General features: G+C 43.1%; 1 protein-coding gene across 1 annotated transcript in view; it reads left to right on the plus strand.

Moving 5' to 3' along the window:
* Positions 1 to 9,471: 9,471 nt before the first annotated feature.
* myl12.1 (myosin, light chain 12, genome duplicate 1) overlaps positions 9,472 to 21,078 on the plus strand; it is a 23,933-nt gene continuing 12,326 nt past the window's right edge. The window contains exon 1 of the mRNA XM_007900946.2: positions 9,472 to 9,495. Within this exon, the coding sequence (XP_007899137.1) occupies positions 9,490 to 9,495 (6 nt within the window). The 5' untranslated portion in view covers positions 9,472 to 9,489. The remainder of the gene's footprint in view (positions 9,496 to 21,078) is intronic.

Here is a 21,078-nt window from a genome sequence, read left to right on the forward strand (position 1 = left end):
GCTTCACAGTGACGGATCCCGGGACCGAGCCAGGGGGAGGGGGAGGAAGGTGACCAAAGGCGCAGTCGAAAAGAAAGGTCTTCAGCAGAGACCTAAAAATAGGAAGGGAGGTAGCGAGGCGAAGGGAGTGATGAAGGCAGTTCCAGAGCCTCGGAGAATAGTGACTGAAGGCATGGCTGCTGAGGGTGGAGCGGAGGACACGGGAGAAGCTGTTTGTGCAGATGTACTGCTGGTGGTTTGTGAGGTAGGACTCGAACCAGGCGAGTGCGGTCCCACTGAGGTGGATGACGGAGGAAAGGCGGTGGAGGAGGATGGAGCGATCGACTGTGTCGAACACAGCGGAGAGGTCGAGTAGGACAAGGAGGCAGAGAGAGCCCTGGTCACAGATAGAGAGGATGTCGTTTGTGACTTTCACAAGTGCAGTCTCTGTATTGTGGGCAGGGCGGAAACCGGACTGGAGGGGTTCGAAGAGGGAGTGGGAGGAGAGGTTTGCGCGGAGTTGATTGGCAACAACACGTTCTAGAACTTTTGCGAGGAAGGGCAGGTTAGAAATAGGACACTTATGCCTGGGGTTTGAGAGATCTAGGGACAGTTTTTTCAGGAGAGGGATGATGACAGCAGTTTTGAGGGAGGCAGGGACTGATCCAGAGGAGAGGGACTGGTTGAAAATGTTAGCTAGTAGTGGGCAGAGGAGGGGGAGCTGGGTGACCAATAAGTTGATGGGGAGGGTGTTGAGGCAGCAGGTGGTGGGTTTCATGGAGGTGATGGTGGGTGAGAGGGAGGAGGGAGAGATGGGGAGGAAGGAATGTAGAATGGGGTTGGTGGTAGGAGCAGATGATGGGGAGGGTGAACGGGACAGAGAGGGTGTGGTGGTGGGTGACAAGAGACAGGTGATGAGGTTGCTGGTGGATGTTAAGTATTTTAGATGAAAAGAAGTCCATGAACTCCTCGCACTTGGCGTTTGATACGAAGATTGAGGAGGCCTGAGGGAGACACGGAGGAGGTAGTGGGTGGTGGAAAAAAGGATTTTAGGGTTGTGTTTAGCCTCCAAGATGATGTTGGATGATGTTCCGTGTGTCAAAGAACGGCGGTAGCTGTGGAGATGCTCGAGCCACAGTTGGCGGTGAACTGTCAGGCCAGTTTTCCGCCATTTGCGCACAAGCAGCCGGGTTTGGGTTTTTTGGCGATGAAGATGGTTGTTGTACCAGGGAGTTTGGGTGGGTTTGGAGATGGTCCTGGATTTCAGGGGGACGAGGGAGTTGAAGGTGGAGGAGAGGTGATCATGGAGCAGCTGGACGGCTGCTTCAGGATCTCCGCGGGTGGAAGGCCAGAGGGATAGGATGTTTGATGATGAGAGGGCCTTCGTGAGGTCTCAGGGGGTAGCCTTTTCCAAGGGCGGTAGAGGATGGTTGAGGGCTTGGTGGAGGAGAGAAGGATGTGAGAGGAGAAGGAGATGAAAAAGTGCTCCGAGATGGCCTTGTCCACTATGCTGAGATCGGAAATGTCAAGGCCGTGGGTGATAACAAGATCAAGGGCATGGCCACGGTTGTGGGTGGGTGAGTTTATATGATACATTCTTCACTTTCTTTTAAAGAAGTGCTTTCTTTTAAAGATCTGTGAAGGAAGTAGGTTCCAAGTTGAGACTGACCTTTACAATTTTCCATTTTAGCATCTCTGAGCCTATTTCAATTCTAAGAAAAAAAGGCTGGGTTTACACGCTAAGACTAGTGGGAACTTCAGAGCTCCTGCCCTTAAAGCTGGGCTTTGGAATGAGCATTCCTGTGGATGGTTCACCCACAGGTTCTTTCGGAGCCATGTACTTAATCTAGCCTGACCACATTAATCCAGGGCACCAGAGCATAGTTACAAAGTCTCTTCAATGGATACAGTATTTGAACTTAATTGAGCTGAAGCTCAGAAGTTTTGAACTTTCATTGTGTATTTTTATACTGTTGTAGCTGTGGTTCCTTGCTGGGGTTTGCAATGCTTCACTGATTGCTATTGAATTCTAAGCCATAATCAATGTTCAAATGTAGCAATTAGCACCAAGCTCTTAAAAGTAATAACATCCAGAACCATTATCAGTAGTTAGTGAAAGCCTGAAACATGACAGGTAGCTTTGGTATTCCGAGCCCAGATAAAGGATAAAATTTGCTGAGCTAAATCCACATGACTGAAATGAAATCTATCTTATATTCACACAGATAGATTTCTATGCTTCATGCCAACATACTGGAGATTTTTTCACACGTGAACTGTTCCACACACCCAGAAATTATATAGAGTTACATAGAGTGATACAGCCACAGGCAGTCAGCCCAACTAGTCGGTGCTGCCTATATGTGGCTGATGCAGGTCACATTTCTTTATATTAAATTTCATCTACCGCTTATCTGCCCATTCTGCAAGTCGATGTACTCCACGCAAGTCTCCACCCACAATACCCACTATTCCACCAAGTTTTCTCTTAAATAAATTAATGTTAACCACAGCTTCTAGGAGTGAGTTCCACATTTTCATACCCCTCTGTGTGAAGAAGTTCCCCTTAAACTCCTTAATAGATTATTACCAGCTATCGTATATTTACGCCCTCGAGTTTTGTACTCACCAATAAATGGAAATACCTTATCAACATATATCTTATTGAAACCTTTTCAACAACAACAACAACTTACATTTATCTAGCACCCTTCACACGGGGTAGCATCCTAAAGTGGTTTTCATAATCTTAAACACCTTTCTCATGTTTCCTCTCAATCATCTCAACTCTAGAGAGAAGAGCTGCAAACTGGTCAAACTTTCTTGATAGCTGTATCCACTTATCCCTAGTAACATCCTTGTAAATTTACTCTGTACTCTCACTACTGTTATATTATCTTTACTGTAATATAGCGACCATAACTCAATACTCCACCTTGCAGTAAATACTGTGAAGTGCTTTGAAATGTTTCATAGACGTGATAAAGCTCTGTATTAAATTCAAGGATTAATTATTTTATTCTAATTTACGAATAATAGAATTAATTTGCAAAAATTTCCCAATTTCTAAGTGCCTATGGACCAATGCCATTATACCCATGCTCCTGTGTGACAGCACCGCTTGGTGTATTCTATGACTAATCCTCATCTGTAAACTCACTGACTGCAGCTTTGCCCCTTCAGAAATAATTTCTGTGTTGATGCGTCTTCTCTGCCTGGCAGTGTGCGGCAAATTCCTCCTTAATGACCATAATAACAAACCTAATTATCATTTGTTTCATTTTAACAAGCATTTTGATCCCGATGAGGAGAAACAAAATATGGTCATATGTGCAGTCACTCAATATTCCCCGTGTTTACCCCAATGTGAATCTATCACTGTATTTACTTTGCTCTGTTTGTCACTTCTACTTTTGCAGTTGTGGACAGAGCAACAACAACAACAACAATGGAAAACTTGGGAGAAATATACAGCCATGGTTGAATGAAGGCTTGCTTGACATTATCAATTCTGAGAAGAAAACACTCAAGCATGATCTAACCAGCATTTCAACCCCATGGCCATTTTATAACCAGGGGCCTCCTCTGCTGTATCAGTTGCTTTTAACCCTCCCCCACCCCATCTGCTGCAGACATTTTTTTGTATATGGGCTTTTTATTGTGTTTGTGGTCAGTTTGTGCTGGCAGCAGTTGTCAGTGCGGATGTTGTCAGTTGATGTGCTTGTCCTTGACAAGTCTATTTCAATTCTAGCAGTCAATCTTCCACAGAAAGCACACACTTCATTCTGCTTCATCTCCTACTGCCATCTCCATCGGAAATATCTTCATTCTCTAGCAGCTTTGAAAAGTAAAAAGCAAACACTATGCCATTCATGGGGATGAACTTTGTAATAATAATGTAATAATAAAATAATTATCCTTTTATTTAATACAGTGTTTTTCACATCAGGAGGGCTTCTCAAACTGCTTCACAGGATATACTGTAAAGTATAGGGGCTGTGTATTTTGTAGACAATCACAGCAGCCAACTTACACACAGAAAATAATATCATTGAACAGCAATAATGTGTTTTGTGTATAATGCACTATCATTGAATAATTCTAATGTTTAATATGTAATGTATTGTCATTGAATAATTCTAATGAATATTCCTTATCGTTAATGTTCTACCCATTATTGATTCAGTAATTATCAGTGATCTGTTTACTTTACTACAGTGTCTGTCACTGACTGCTAAAATTCATGCCTTCCCCCACCTCCGCAACATCGCCTGGCTCCACCACTGTCTCACTGGTGAGTGTTGTTTTTCATTTTCTTTCCTCCTCTGAAGATGCTTTTTCTTTCCTCCTCTCTGCTGGACTATTGACTTATGGCATACAGAAAGAAATATCCAATCAAGAAAATGTATTTTGGTGGCCAACAATAAAAGTTGGCCAACACTGACCCATTAGTGGAATCTATTCATTCACACATTCATACCAATTTACCCAGAGGTTGTCCATAACATTTAGGCCAAGATGTTGAATAATGCTATATGTCCTACTGCTGAGCCGATGGCAATTGATAGACAAGTGGTGAGGCATCACAGGGCTTGGAGGTGAAAATGCCAAACTGTTTACTGCGAGACGTGATCTACATTGTAATTTGTGATTGAAGTGGCACTCCATGTCAGTCTGCAGCACCACACATTGTATATGCTCTACGTGCTTTCTATTTATAAACAGATACAGAGGTGCAGTTCAGACAAGAGTCTGACAAGCTTTGGAAAGCAAAGGTCTTTGTTTGGTGCTCTCTCTCTATCAACACTGCTGACACAAGAATGTCTGGCTTCATTAACTGTGATAAGGAAGCTATTTCATGGGAGAATCAACAACAACAAAATGACATTTGTATAGCACTTTTCACATCGGGAGGACGTCCCAAGGGGCTGGACAGACAGAGTTTGGGACCCGAGCTGGGGTCTTGAGACCATCCTAGTCAATCCATAGTCATAGTCATAGTCATAGTCAAGCCTCGATGTAATGTATAAGGGTTTCGACGGCCTGTGGTGTGAGACAGTGGTGGAGCCGGGCGATGTTGCGGAGGTGGGGGAAGACATGGTGATGATGTTGGGTAGAAAGGACAGTTGAAGGTCAAACAAGACCTCAACGTTCCGGACTGGCTTAGCAAGGTAGAGTGTGCAACCACGGATGGTGGTGCTGTCAGCACCTGAGGTGAGGAGGCGCTGATGGGAGCCAATCAGGAGAGCCTCGGTCTTGTTGATGTTCAACTGAAGAAAATTAGCTCTCATCCAGGACTTGATGTCTGACAGACATTTTGTCAGGACAGCAGTGGTCCTGGAGACAAGGGTGAGGCAGAGAGGTACAGGTGGGTGTCATCTGCATACACGTGGCAGTTGATCCCATATCTGCGGATGATGTCACCAAGAGGGAGCATATAGATATTGAAGAGGAGGGAACCAAGGACAGAGCCCCAAGGAACGCTGCACAAGACGGTGCGGGGGNCTAGAGGAGAAGCTGTTCATGGAGATGAAGTGGAGGCGGTGTGAGAGGTACAATCTGAACCAGTCAAGGACAGAGCCGTGAAGGTTGAGATGAGAGGAGAGGCGGTGGATGAGGATAGAGTGGTCGACGGTGTTGAAGGCAGCAGAGAGGTCAAGGAGGACGGGGAGGCAGAGGGAGCCCTGGTCGCAGATGGACAGAATGTCATTTGTCATTTTGACCAGGGCTGTTTCTGTGCTGTGGACGGCACAGAAACCCGATTGGAGGGGTTCGAGAAGGGAGTGGCGGGAGAGGAAGGACCGAAGCTGAGAAGCAACAACTCATTCCAGGACAAGGAGAGGAAAGGGAGGTTGGAGATGGGGCAGTAGTTTTGGAGTAGAGAAGGGTCTAGGGAGGATTTTTTAAGGATAAGAATGATGACAGTGGTTTTTAATGGGGTGGGAACAGTACCAGAGGACAGGGAGATGTTTAGTTTAGTCAGTTTCACCTGCGTTATGGTGGAGATGAGAGAGGAGGGGGAGACAGTTTCGAAAGTGTGGAGGGAGGGATGGGTAGGGGCCAGGGTGGGAGGGGGAGATGGGGAGGGGGTGGCAGATGGAAGGGGAGAGGCAGCTGATTCCCTTGATTTTGGATTCGAGGAAATCCAGCATCGCCTCGTAGTTGGCATTTGAGGTGAGGATGAACGAGGCGTGATCAACATTTTAAAAACCATTTTTGTTTTGATTTATGGAAAGAAGTGCTAAATAAAGGACAATGTGAGTGAAATTTACAATATTTTATAAAAGATTTGATGTGATAATTTTCCCAACTGTATAAATGTATATAAAACATAAAAATTTAAAAATGGAAACCTTTTGAGGTAAATGATGGTAAGCCATGCAAAAATCGAATATCTCTAAAATCAAATTAATCTACAGACTTAACCCACTGTGGACGGACTGTTGGGAGAGTTCTCATTGGTGTGATTTTCCATAGGCCACAGTGTGAGGATGCTAATAATGATAATAATAATAATAATGCGTGCATTTGACATAGTGCCTTATCACGTCTTCAAGACGTCTCTGTGACATCCTCCTCAACATGGTCTGTAAGTGACTCTGCGGTGGTCTAGGTTGTATTTATAGTCTGTGCATCGGTGCTAGCAGTCATTTGCCTCAAAAGGTTTCCATTTCTATACTTGTATTGATATATTTTTTTCACCAGCTCCTGTAACAAAGCTCGGGCATATTCAGAAACCGATGAAAGCCACTAACTGCACCAGCAACAGACATTTAAAGATACAACGACACAACAGATTTCAACTACTAATTTACTTGGGAGTTTTAGATCTCCGGAAAGACAGCAGAAGACAAAAGAAAAGGAATGTTGACTTTAGCCTCTGATAGTCTTACACAGAAGAATTGACCTTTGACATTCTCCTGTCAGAATGCTGTTCTTTGGATGAAAGGTCCTTATCAAAGGCAAGAATTTTTATTGTATTAAACCTAAATTCAGAAATGAGTAGAGCTGACTGCTAAACACAGAAGTGAAGGAGTTGGGCAAGTTTTACATTTAGTCAGGCTGACAAGGTTGTCAGCTTGGCTCAGCTTGTAGTACTCTGAGCTGAAAAGTTGTGTGTTTAAGGAACGCATATGGCCATTGCACTGTGTTGTAAGAGGTGAGCACCTTATTGTCAGAATGCTGTTCTTTATTATGAGAATTAAAAGCAAGGTCCCATCTTCAGTCAAGGAAGAAGAATAACAACAATTTGCATTTATATTGCGAGACTCTCACGGAGTAGAGCCTCAGAGTGCTTAAAGAACATTCATCAAAAAGACAAGGGAGTTTCCCCCGCTGTCCCAGCCAACCATCTCCAGATTAATTAATCATTCACCTCATCGGACTTTGCTGGTTGCAAAATGACTGCCACATTACCCTATATAAAACCAATGACTAATATGTGATATTAATTACAATTAAGTGGTATGAGACTAAAGGTATTATAAAAACAAAAGTTAATTCACAAAGGCTGTACCTCAACTGGACCTATGTGTTCTTTTACTTATTATAATAGGTACTTAATGCTAAACCCTCAAATTTTAAAATTAAGTAAATAGTGGGCTTATCATTTATCACAGTGCAATGGCCATGGAAAGACACCATAGTTGTACACAACAGCAACGACAATTGACAGTTCTGTAGTGCATTTTATGTCAGGAGGACATCTCAAAGCACCCAATTACAGTGGAATATGGAGGTCATGGGGGAAGATGACTGAGAGAGCAGTCAAAAAGATGGATCTTAAGATTGATAGATCTGACTCAGAGTACTACAAGCTTGACTAAAAAGATAGATCTACCACAGTCAGTAGACTAAGGATTCAAATGCTATAGTTTTTTTAATTCTGAGGTATCTTTGCAAACCTTTTTCAGATGTTGAATTTAAGTATAATACGTCAGCAGATTTGGGAAAGGAGGGAAAACCACTGGGGTTGGCGGGGGGGGGGGGGAGGGGGGTGGAATAACACAACATAACAGGATGTAATAGTGGTCCAGTAAAATTAAAGAGAGAAAAAACAGCTAATGGTGACATTAACAAAGTGGAAGACCAGACTACAAACCAGAGGAAGGAACATCAATATCACGTAGGAGGAGACTTTCACTGCTCCTGTCACAACAAAACAATTGGCCTAGAATTTAACTAGTGAAGTGATCGTGCGTGCAGCATATATATGTTGATGGATTAGGTGTGACGTGAACTATTTAACTCCGAATTTTATAGTTCATGTAAACAAATAAAACGGTGTTGGGAGAGGGAAGGTTATCAATATATGATGCCTTTTAATAATCCTTACATTTGAAATATCTCTTCTTAGAAATGTCTCAAAGCACTTCACAAACTTTTCCGTAAATGTAATGACTATGTATTTTGTTGGTGAACAGAGCAGCCCAATTTGCACAAAACAATGTCCCCAAAACAACCAGGAGGTGAATAATTAATTTAACTGGAAGATTATTGGCCAGGACACCGGGAAAAACTCCCTTCTCTTTTCGAATATTCTCTTTTGTGTTATTTAATTTTATCTGAACAGACAGACGGAACCTCATTTTAACGTCTAATCTGATGGATGGCACCTCCCCCATTGTTGCATTGTACTGAAGCATTGAATGTTGAATTCTCTTCAAATTGAGTCCTGTAGCATATTGGTCATAATCCCTTCAAAAAAATAATAATCATAATTTGGTCATTCAATCCACGATTGTTTGTGACACTGCTGTGCATAATTGGCTGCCGCCTTTCACTCACAAAATACACAGTCAATTCAGTATATTTACAGTATATTCTGTGAAGTTCTTTGAGACTTCTCAATGACGTGATAAGGTGCTATATCAAATGCAAGGATTATTATTACTGTCAGTCTAGACTTTGAGCCAACAGCAATTCCCAAAATGCAACTCTATCTTCCTCTTTTGGTTGACAATTGAGCTGTTGTTGATTTACAGGATACTTGTCTTTTTCCCCATTTTTCTTCCCATTTTAAAAAGACTTGTTATGGTAAAAAGATTTGTAGGTAATGGATCGGGATATGCCTCAAGCCAACCCTCTGGAATTCCACTGTGGCACCAATTCCCAGTTTTAATTCTGTGCAGCCAGATTATGGCCAAAGAAAACTCTTGGTGTCTGGCAGGGGATTGATGTTGGAGTCTCAGAAGTTCATCTGAGACACATCCAGGTACCTGCACAATCTTCTATTTGTAACTCCTCTTATGAATCTTGCAGGTATCATTTGGTTTCACTCTCACCTCTGAGTCAGAAGGTTGTGGGTTCAAGCCCCACTTTGGCATGTTGAGCTCATAGTCTAGGCTGACCCTCCAATGTAGTATTATGGAAGGACTTCATTGTTAGAAGTGCCATCCTTCAGATGAAATATTAAACTGAGGTCCCATCTGCCTATTCAGATAGATGTTAAAAATCCCATGGAAAGTTTCAAGAAGAAAAGAGAGTTTCCCCCAGTGTCCTCATTACTTCATGACTGTGAGTAGATCATTGCTGTGAATTGGTTGCCACGCTTGCCTACTAATATACAGTCACTATAGTAATCCTTGCATTGGAAATAGTTTTATTTCATTTGTATGAAACCCTGCATAGTGCTTTGAGATGTCTCTCAGAAGTAAAAGGCGCTTTATCAAGTGCAAGGATTTTTTTTATTGTTATAACACAAATGTGGCACCATCTTTTTCATGTATTATTTTCTACCATCACACACTGCAATGAAGATATATTTCCAGATCAAAATAATTAATCTATGCAAAGAAACCTTTGTACTATTGTAGGTTATAAAAACACACCATGTCACGTCTGGGCCTAGGTTTCAAATCTAGCTCAACAGATGGAATTAAAGTTATGGCGAAGGATCCTGAGCGAAATTAATCTGGAGCATTGACAGTCGAGGTCCTAATGGGCATCAAACTAAGGCACAAAGCCATCCTTGGATTTGTCATGTTTGGCAGCACCCACTCCTATTAAAGAGATTCTAATTGCAAAGTCACATTGGTGCTGCAAAGAGTGATCTCTTTTACTTGGAATTAGACACATTTATTGTCAGGACAATGTAGGTGGAGCTGCTTTGTCTTTCATCTGATTGGTGTGATGCTGGCCTACCATACCACACCACGGAATACTTGCTTTCTGTGATTCCTGGATAAAAAGGATTAAATATTCAATTTAATGCAAACATACGCATGCAATGCGGCCTTTTCAGAAACGTTAAAAATAATTTCTTGTGTTAGACAGTTTACAACTTACAGTATTCTGTTTTCCACATTTTTTACACTGCAATTGTGATATTTACATATTGCTATTTGTAACGTGGCAACACAATAATAGTTTGGATAAACTCTGAGAGCAGGAGGTACTCGTCGCGAGTTCAATGTGTTTAATAGAAAATAATTATTTGAAAAATGTACGATAACTAAAAAAAATTGAACTTCATGTAGCACCTTGTCATGTTGTCAAAACATCTCAAAGCCCTTCACAGGATTTCCTGTAAAATGCAGTCACTGTGTATTTGTAGGTGAACATGTCAGTGAATTTCATGGAAATGCTGCCAAACGTGACAAATCCAAGGATGGCTTTGTGCCTTAGTTTGATGCCCATTAGGATCTCGACTGTCAATGCTCCAGATTAATTGCAGTCAGACTCCTTAGCCATAACTTTCATTCCATCTGTTGAGCTAGATTTGAAACCTAGGCCCAGACGTGACATGGTGTGTTTTTATAACCTACAACAGTCCTGTAGCTCAGCAGTTAGAGCACTCGCTTCGCAAGCGAGAGACTTGGGTTCAATTCCGGGCAGGGTGAAATCTTGGGCAAGTTTCCTTACTCCACACCCCTGATAATAATCCCTCAAGAAAAAATATAAATAAAATAATAATTGGGTCTCTCAATCCACGACTGTTTGTGGGACACTGCTGTGCGCAATTGGCTTCCGTGTTTCGCCCACAAATATACAGTCAATTCACTTTATAGTATATTCTGTGAAGTGATTTGAGACGTCCAGAAGATGTGATAAGGTGCTATATCAAATGCAAGGATTATTATTATTATTATTAATTTGCACATAGTAACTTCCACAAACAGCCATGAAGTGAATGGCTATACGATGTGGAGGATTGTTGGCAAGTGTTCTTTTCAAAAAATAATGTAAGCAAACTTTGATATCATGTCTCAATTATAATAATCCTTGCTTTTGATTTCAAGTTGGGAGGCCATCTCAAAGTGTTTGACAGGATTTGTGTAGGTGTAAGCAGCAGTCAGCTTATCCACAGTAATTTTCTGCAAACCTTCATTTGTCTTAGGAGATAACATTGAAAATCATGTGATTAGTGCACACCCATGAAAAGTATTTTTTGATTGCTTAAAAACTTACTTTCTATTGCAAAATAAATTACAATCAATACAACAACTGGTACTTATATAAGTTCTTTCAGTTAGAAAAACATCTCAGAGTGATTTATAGAGATAGAGAAGGAGGGCGAATAGTAAATTAGATGGGAGGGTAGGGGTGGGAGGATGGTGGCAAAAAGCGCAATGAGATTTTTTTTAATGAATTTTCAAAGCAGTGAGGTACAGTATAAAGCAGAGAAATTTAGGGAGAGAGTTCCAAAGAGTAAGAGAAAGTGGCTGAATGCTCATCCACTGAAAATGGATGGAAGGGGCCAGGGGTATGGCAGAGTGGAAGGATTGAGCGACAGAGGAGGACAGCAGCAGATGACAATAATAAATTACATTTATATAACGCCTTTCACGTCAGAAGGATGTTCCAATCACAGAAGTAGGGTGGGGTAAGGCCATAAACGTGTGTAAAGGTCAGATTGAGGATTTTAAAGTCACTAGGAATCAGTAACACAACCATGAAATGCCTGTTTATTTTTTTTAATTTTTAACACAAACTGGGTCTGCAAATATTTTCTAATGATCTGAATATCTACTCTACTTTCACTCATCAGCTTATACCTTTGTACATATTGTTGTCTACAGAATTGCTTAAGAATATCATGTGGGGATTATTGTAGCTGGGAGTACATCACACTGACTTCTGGGAACTCGGAGATGCTGTGGCTCAGTACCCTGAACTGGCATTTTCACTCCACAGCTCTTTGTGGGACATTACTGTACGCAAAATTGGCTGTCATGTTTGCTCACAAAATACCCACAGTCACTCCACTTTACAGTATATTCTGTGAAATGCTTTGAGACATCCTCCTAATTGAATGAAACTATACCAAATGCAAGGATTATTATTATTATTTCTTTATTAAGGAATCCCATTTGAAGGTTGGGCACAGTAGATCTTATAATGTACTTCAGTTACTATACCGTTCCAAAATCCGCTTATAGCCCAAAATCTCTGCCCCAAAGGCTTGTATCTTTGGCAAAATGCAAATAGCTGTTGCAAAGCCAATTTGTCCACCATAGTACATCATTGGTGCTCTACAGTCAGTGTTAGAATAGTAGGAGGGAATGGTGAAGTAAGGTTTAAGTAAAGAAAAACTGCAAACAATCTGACCTGGAGACCAAGCAGCAGCTAAACATATCACTCACATCTGACTGGATCAAAGAGCATGTAGACTGCAGATTGGATTTGTTGGAGTTTCAGCAGTTGTCACATATTAATCAGAAGAAGGTAAAAAGAACAGGAGAACTATATAATCAGTCTTTCAGTCTGCCATCTCTACAGTTAACAGAAGTATTGACAGGTTGATTAATGCCTTTGCTCAATGTCTATTTTATACATTTACACTGCTTCATTCTCCACCTGTTCAGCTGAATCCACATGGCAGCAAAAACAATTCCAGAGCATCCAACGAATGTGTCAGCCTTGAACCGCAGTCTGGGGGGATGCAGAGACCCCTGCTGTTCACACCTTTTATTTATAACCTTGACAAAGCTACTGCCTGTCTAAACCTGGGGATGACTAATAGTTAACTGAGAAAAAGAGATGGTCTGAGAAGGGTATGTTCAGAAAGAAATGTGCTTATTTTAGGAACTGGAATTGAAATTTAATGTTAAGAAATGTAAGGTTTTGCATAGAACACTCCAGCGCCTTGGGACAGCCTCCTGGTGTCAAAGGCACTATACAAATGTAATCTGTTGTTTTGTTGTCGTTTAGCACTTAAGCATTAATCTTTATTGATATATGCAAGGGTTTCAGCCTGACTCAGTTGATAGTCCTCAGGCCTCTGACTTTGAGACTTCAAATAGTTTAGGCAGAGAACCAGGAGAGCCAACATTCTGAATCAGAGGCTGGAGTGATACAAATTGTGCTACTGATAAAGGCAAGTGTCAGAAACACATAACCGTGCATAAGAGTATCCAAACCAAACTGAGAATTCCATGCAGTTTGGTTTGGATACTCTTTAGCATTCCTCTTAACTCTTAAGGTTTCCGCATGTGACAGACACCGGCCGACCAAAAAGAAATAAACTAGATATCAGCCGTCACATTTATCTTCATAACATATCACTAAACTTTAAAATAAACTCATCTGTGAAACACTTGAGTTGTTGTGATTTAATAAGGCACTATATCAAATACAAGCATAATTATTTAAGTAACTTAGAATCCAATCTACTGTAGTCTTAGTGTCTGTATCACAACATAAGAAAACAAGAAATGCCAGACCGAAAAAAGACCAAGGTCCATCTAGTTTGCCTTCCAACTTCCTGGCAATGGCATGCACATAGGTCCCAAACTACCTATGTACTATATCCCATAATGTTATTTCGTTAAAGAAAAATATCTAATCTGTGTTTGAAAGAATCAACACTTCCTGCTTCAACCGTCTCCCAAGGGAGCCTGTTCCACAGGTTCACTATTCGCTCACTGAAATAGTGTTTGCGTAAACCTAATAAATACCCATGTGCAGTTAACAGCAATTTATATTTATACAGCACCTTTCATGGCAGAGAATATCTCAAAGCACCTTACGCAGTTGCCTGGCTGTCTGGGTATATGAACTGGGAGAGCTGAGGAGGGGAGGGGAAGTGTGGCTGAAAGCATGATCAAAGAGATAGAAAGAGAGGGAGGGGGATCGTAGAGTGGGCTCATGCGATTTAATGAGGGCAGTATAGCTGAAGGCTCAGCCACCCATGGTGGGGTGAAATGACGGGAAGCGGGCAATGCTTGCTGTGAGCAGTGAGAGTAGCCAGGGCAGTACAGTTACAGGGGTAGGGTGGGGCAAGGTTATTTGATTATAAGGGTGAGAATCTTGAAGTCGATACAATGGGGAGGGGCGGAGGTCAGTGTAACTGAGAAAATCTGCTTGAATTTGGACCTGAGAAAGTCCATCATTTCCTTGCATTAGGAATTGAAGGTGAGGGTGTTGGGAACGTGGGAGGAATTGAGGGTGAAGAGGTTGTCTTGGCCTTCAGGATGATTCTGGAGTAGAATATGGATTTAGCCAAAGTAAGGACACAAGAGTATACTTTGGTGAAAGACACTATTGTCCAGCCAGATCTGGCAATGGACAATAGCGCCTTGTTTAAGCCATGTGTGTTCAGCAGCATGGGCCTTAGACTTCAGGGAGCAGAGTTGGTTGTTGTACCAGGATGCTGGGACTGGTTAAAGAAGGTAGCTATAGGTCCATTCAAAGAGGTAGGATTTCAGGCAGGACAAAAACAAATAGGGGGGTGGGGGAGAGGTGAAGTGGTTAGAGGTAGGAAGTTCCAAAGGTTAGGGGCATAGGATCTGAAGTCCCAGTGGTGAATAGGGCAGGGGTTTTGAGAGCAAATTAGCTAAATGGAGAGGTCAAGCAGAGAATTAGGGTAAAAGATGGAAAAGATAAGGAGGTTACATGGAGTGAATGGATTTGTAGATGAGGACCTTGAAATTGTTTCACTGGCAGACAGGGACAGTGGAGACCAGTGTAGACTTGAATGATGAGCCCATAAAATTTGGTGGAGGTGAGTATTTAGGCAGCAGAATGTTGGATGAGTTGCAGCTTGTGAATGGCAGAGTTAGGGAGACCAGCAAGAAGTGTGATGGGAAAGTCTAAGTGGGATGTGACAAAGGTGTGAATGAGTATCTCAATGGCAATGAGTGGTAATCTGCAGAGAACGTGTACAAAATAAATCACCTTTTTAAAAAAATATATTTGTTTTTCACTTTCCAAATACAAGAGAAAAAGCATTCAAAACAGAGGCTCAGTTCTGAGAGTGAAATCTTACAAAGTTGGGAGCTAATAGCAACAATATTTAGGAGTATATCAAAAAATCAATATCAAAAGCCAGCCAATGCTAATAAACACATACATTACTTGAATTTAACAAAATGGACATGGAATAGACAGACTGCAACAAATATTTGTTTTCACAAACTGGCCTGTAATCTAAAAATCAATAGCTGCCTTAAAGCAGGTTGCAAGGTTAATAGCAAATTCCATAGCCCAGATTTTGGTGCAATATGAATCTCTCAAGTATTTGATAATTAAAGGACAATAAAAATAAATGCACTTTACCCCCATAAACACTTTACAGTAACCAACCACATGATCATCAACTTAATTTTTTAACATCAAAATACTTTAAATAAACCCTGACTCATCTCTGCTGATTTCAATTACCATTAAATAGAACACAAAAAAAATCCTATCAGGCACATATATTGAATTGTTGAAAACAACAACAGAAGTTCCATAGAACCATACACGGCAATAATTAGGATTAATGAAACATAAGTGACTGGTGGTATATTTCACAACCACAGCTTCCTTAATCAATCTTATAATGAGGCTAACACAAACCAAGATCGCCACTCCTCATAGGTTTTTAATGAGATCTTGTCCCACAGTCCGTTGCAACGTGTAATGCAGTGTTTATATTCCAGGGGAGTGAAGGAGCCATTTCAAACACAAGCTGTTTTGGAGTACTGAGACACCAAGTATTGTGACTATGTTATGTTTACATTGGGGGACAAAATCCACAGCATAGGCAACATCATGGAAATAAAACCTTTTTTTGGTCTACAAAACATATTCAGAGAAATGTGCTTCTGTTTGCATATTAAAGGCTAAAAACTCTGGAATGATTTTCTTCCAATTATCTCCCTATCTCCTGAAGGTGAGGAGTAATACTGGGCACAATTACACAGACAACGCCCACCTTCCGGTATTTGCCACGGTTCACAAACAAGGAGTCTCAGCTAGCTTTTAAAAAACATTCCAGCATTCCAAACTAATAACTCGTACCACTGATAGAGTACTTGTAACACATAACATAACTCAAAGTGCTTTACAGCAAATTAATGTTAAATGTTTATTTGTGGGTACATGCTACAGCCAATTCACACACACATCTATTAATTATTAATTGACGCATTACCAATTAATCTGGAAGATTGTTGGCCAGAACACTAGAAAAAAATACTCCCTTTATTTTTTTAGTATCATTGGAACATCTTCCTGAGAAATTCGATGGTGATTTTGATTTAGTGCCTCAGCTAAAAGATGGTACTTTCAACACTGCAGGACTCTCCACTACTGCAGTCTAAATCTAAGCTATAAACTCAAGGAGCCTGTCCCCATAACTTTTAGACCCAGAGGTCTGAGTGTTGCCAATCAATGATAGAAATTTGCGGCACAGAAAAAAGTCATTCAGCCCACCACATATTAAAGGAGGAACCTATTCAATCCCTTTTCGCCATACCACTCAAAAATTCCCCTTTTTATCTGTCTGTCTATCTAATTCCTCAGAGCCAAACCACCACCTATATGTAGGTTGATCGGAGGGGAAATGGTTCTTTAACATAATAGTAATAATTCTAATATTCGGAAGAGCTCCTTTCATGTCAGGAGATGTCCCAAAGTGCTTTACATGATATACTGTAAAGTGTAGTGACTGTGTGCTTTGTGAGCGAATGTGGGAGCCGATGTAGAAACAGCAGTGTCCCACAAACAGCCATGAAGTGACTGCCCAACATTATTTGGGGGATTGTTGGACCAGGACACCAATAGAAACTCCCTTCTCTGTTTGAATAGTGACATGGGATCTTTGACATCCACTTGAATAAGCAGACTGGATTTTGGTTCAACGCCTCATCTGAAGGCTGGCCCTCCAACAATGCCGCACATCCCAGCACTGCATTGTCAGACGAGAGTCTAGACTACGTGAGTTCAAAGTCCTAATGTAGGGTTTAAACCAGCGACAAGAGAGCTAAACACAACAAAAAGTACCAATTTGAAAACAGATTTGTAATTAGAATGAGGAATGAACTATGCAATGCAAACAGGGGGGAAACATTGGCAAATAAAGATATTGCACAATAAAAGAAGGCATTTAAACTCAAGATAGAGACAGTATAGGAGAAGTTTATTCCATTGAGGAATAAAGGAAAATGATATGGATAATTAAGGAGGTGAGGATAAAAGTAATGAATGAATAAGAAGATGAAGCTAAGGAATAAAATATGTGACAATTGTGAAAAGGATAAGACAAGGAACAAAAGTGAATACTTATACTTAGTAAAGAGGTTAAAAAGACAATTAGGATAGTAAAGAGGAATTATGAAGAGAAAATGTCCGGAAACACAAAAATAAATAGTAGTGCTCCCAAGACACATTGGTAATACAATAACAGCTAAGGTAGGCATCAGACTGCTAAGGGGAGATGCTCACAACAACAACAAAATTATATTTGTACAGTGCCTTTCACGTTAGGAGGACGTCCCAAGGCGCTGGACAGTGTACAGCATTTCGGACCTGAGCTGGGGTCACGGGAGAGAAGGGAGGGGAGGAGAAGGGGGATGACTGATGGCATGGTCGAAGAGGAGGGTCTTGAGGCGGGACTTGAAGGAGCGAGACTTATCACAGCAGATAAAGAAATGGTTGGATATCAAATTAATAATTTGCCTCTGTTTTCACAAAGCAGATTGACAAAGAAAATACGAGAATAACAGATGATCTAGTCTAGGCAATAAAACCAGAACAATTAAGAAAGGAACAAATGCAATACTAGATAAAATTAGGCAAAGTTAAACAGAAGGAGTAGGTCCAGATGAACTGGACCCAGGGATCCTTAAAGAAACTAGGGAGACGATAGCTTAGACATTAGTATATATATATTTAGAACTCAATACATTGAGGAATTATGCCAGAGAAGAACTGGAGGATGGCAAATGTGACACCTTTTTTGAAAAAGGAGATAGAGCTAATCTAGAAATTACAGGTCAGCTACCTTCATATATGTGGTGGGCAAAGCATTCTAAAAATGTTTGAAATTACTAAACATCTTGAGGATGATTAAAAGCAGAGGGCTTGGATTTATGAAACGAAGATAATGCTTGACCAACCATATAATAATAATATATAATAATCCTTGCATTTGATATAGCGCTTTTCACGTCGGGAGGACGTCCCAAAGCGCTTCACAGAATATACTGTAAAGTGAATTGACTGTATATTTGTGGGCGAAACGCGGCAGCCAATTGCGCACAGCAATGTCCCACAAACAGTCATGGATTGAAAATGACCAATTTATTATTGTTTTTTTTTGGTTTTGGAGGGATTATTATTAGGCGTGTGGAGTAAGGAAACTTGCCCAAGGTTTCGTCCTGCCTGGAATTGAACTCAGGTCTCTCGCTTGCAAAGCGAGTGCTCTAACCACTGAGCTACAGGACTCCACATATCAATTTCTTTTAAACTAACAGAGAAAGAATGTGATGTATATGGATTGTTGTATCCGCACTAGGCTCCATGACCTCATCACCCCCACCCTCGCCCTGCTCCACTGGCTCCACAGCCCTCAGAGGATTGAGTTCAAAATTCTCGTCTTCACCTTCATGGCCCTCCATGGCCCTCCATGGCCTCGACTATGCAACGCTCTGCTTGTCGGCCTTCCCAACTCCTTCCTCCATAGACTGCAGATAATCCAGAACTCTGCAGCCCGTGTCCTCTCCCGCATCAAACTCCATGACCCCATCTCCCCCATTCTTGCCCGAATCAATTGGCTCCCTATCCTTCAGAGGATCCAGTTCAAAATCCTGGCCCTCACCTACAAAGCCCTCCATGGTCTCGCCCCACCCTACCTCTGTGACCTCTTAACCCCCTATCAACCCGCCCGCTCCCTCTGCTCAGCCGGCTCTGGCCTGCTCCACGTCCCCTGACCCACCCATCCCACCATTGGCAGGAGAGCCTTCAGCCACTCTTCCCCAACCTCTGGAACTCCATCCCCCATTCACTCCGCCTCGCCCCTCCTTAGCCTCCTTCAAGTCCCGCCTCAAAGCCCTCTTCTTCGACCATGCCATCAGCCACCCCCCCTTTCCCTCCCCTCCCTTCTCCCCCCTGACCCAACTCGGGTCTGAAGCGCTCTACAAATGTAATCTTGTTGTTGTTGCCCCCTCCTACCTCTCTGACCTGCTAACCCCTTATCAACCTGTCTGCTCCCTCTGCTCAACAGGCTCTGGCCTGCTCCATGTCCCTCGCCTGGCACGCCTCACCATCGGCAGTCGGACCTTCAGCCTCTCTGGCCCCACCCTCTGGAACTCTATCCCACATTCCCTCCGCCTCGCTCCCTCGCTTGCCTCCTTCAAGGCATGCCTCAAGACCCTCCTCTTCGACCGTGTCTTTGGCCACCCTCCTACCCCACCCTCCCCACCCTCCACACTCCTTCTGGCAGAACGAGGGGGACAGTGAGGGCCTGCCTCAGGATCGTGCACACTAGGATCAGGCACTATATACGGAGGCACAAGCTGAGGTTCAGCTCAACCGTGGCAAAGGCCAGATGGGGCCTAACCCCAGCAGGAGCCGCTCCTTCGCAACCCTCTCAGGGCGCATCCACAAGCACACCCAAAACCATGACTAAAGTAAACATGAGAATAATCCTATAAATGTACAGAAGGACGCTCAAGATGTAAACAAAGAGCGTTCCGAAAATGTATGCATGGTAAACACATGCGCGTACGGTGCACATCCGAGCGCCTTCCGAAAACAGCAAGTGCGCACATGAATGTAGTGCGCACAGGGGCGCACTACATTCATGTGCCACCACCACCCCCCCCACACACCCCCACCCCCAACCAACCCACCACCCACCCCACACCCCCAACCAACCCCCGCCCCCCCCCACACCCCCAGCCAACCCCCCACACCCCCAGCCAACCCCCACACCCCCAGCCAACCCCCCACACCCCCAGCCAACCCACAACACCCCCAGCCAACCCCCCACACCCCCAGCCAATCCTCCACCGCCTCCCCAGCCAATCCCCCACCGCCTCCCCAGACCAACAGCTTCACCCTCAACACATACCTCCAACCCCCACCACACACCCCCAACTCCCCCCCCACAACAACAACAACAAGATTCCATTTATAAAGCGCCTTTCACGTCAGGAGGACGTCCCAAGGCGCTGCACAGTTGGGTCACACCCGCCCAACCCCCACACCACCCCCCACACACACGCCCCAGCACAGTGCTACTCCCCCCACACACGCTCCAGCACAATGCTACTCCCCCCACACACGCCCCAGCACAGTGCTACTCCCCCCACACACTTCACCCTAGTGATACACCCCCAGCGTTACTCCCCCCACACACACCCCTGCCTAGTGCTACTTCCCCTCCCACCTGCAAACACATCCAAGCCCAGTGCTACTTCCACCCTCCCCACACACACTGCAGCACAGTTTAAACTCTCTCCTCAACCCCGTCAGCACAGTGCAACAACTCCTTCCCACCATCCGCTGGCTCCGGCCTCCTGTTTGTCCCTCATTCCCTCCACTTCATTGGTGGCCGTGCCTTCAGCCACTACGCCCCTGGAACTCTCTCTCAATCCCTCTGCCTTGCCCCCTCCCCACTTTCAAATCCCACCTAAAGACCTTTTTGATCGTGCTTGCAGTCATCTCTCATTCCCTCGGCGTCAGACTCCGCCACTGCCAAGTGCTCCAGGACGCTACCCTTCGTGAATGGCGCTATAGTTGCTGTCATTTCCCTCTCCTACCCCCTCACCAGCACAGTGCAACCACTCATTCTCTGCTCTCCCCCCCCACTACTTTGCCCCCACCAACACAGTGCTGCTTAAATGAGATCAAGCACTTTTCTGCTGAGGATCCACACCAAGAAAGACA

The sequence above is a fragment of the Callorhinchus milii genome, unplaced genomic scaffold (genome assembly GCF_018977255.1).
Source record: "Callorhinchus milii isolate IMCB2004 unplaced genomic scaffold, IMCB_Cmil_1.0 Scaffold2, whole genome shotgun sequence".
Taxonomy (NCBI): Eukaryota; Metazoa; Chordata; class Chondrichthyes; order Chimaeriformes; family Callorhinchidae; genus Callorhinchus; species Callorhinchus milii.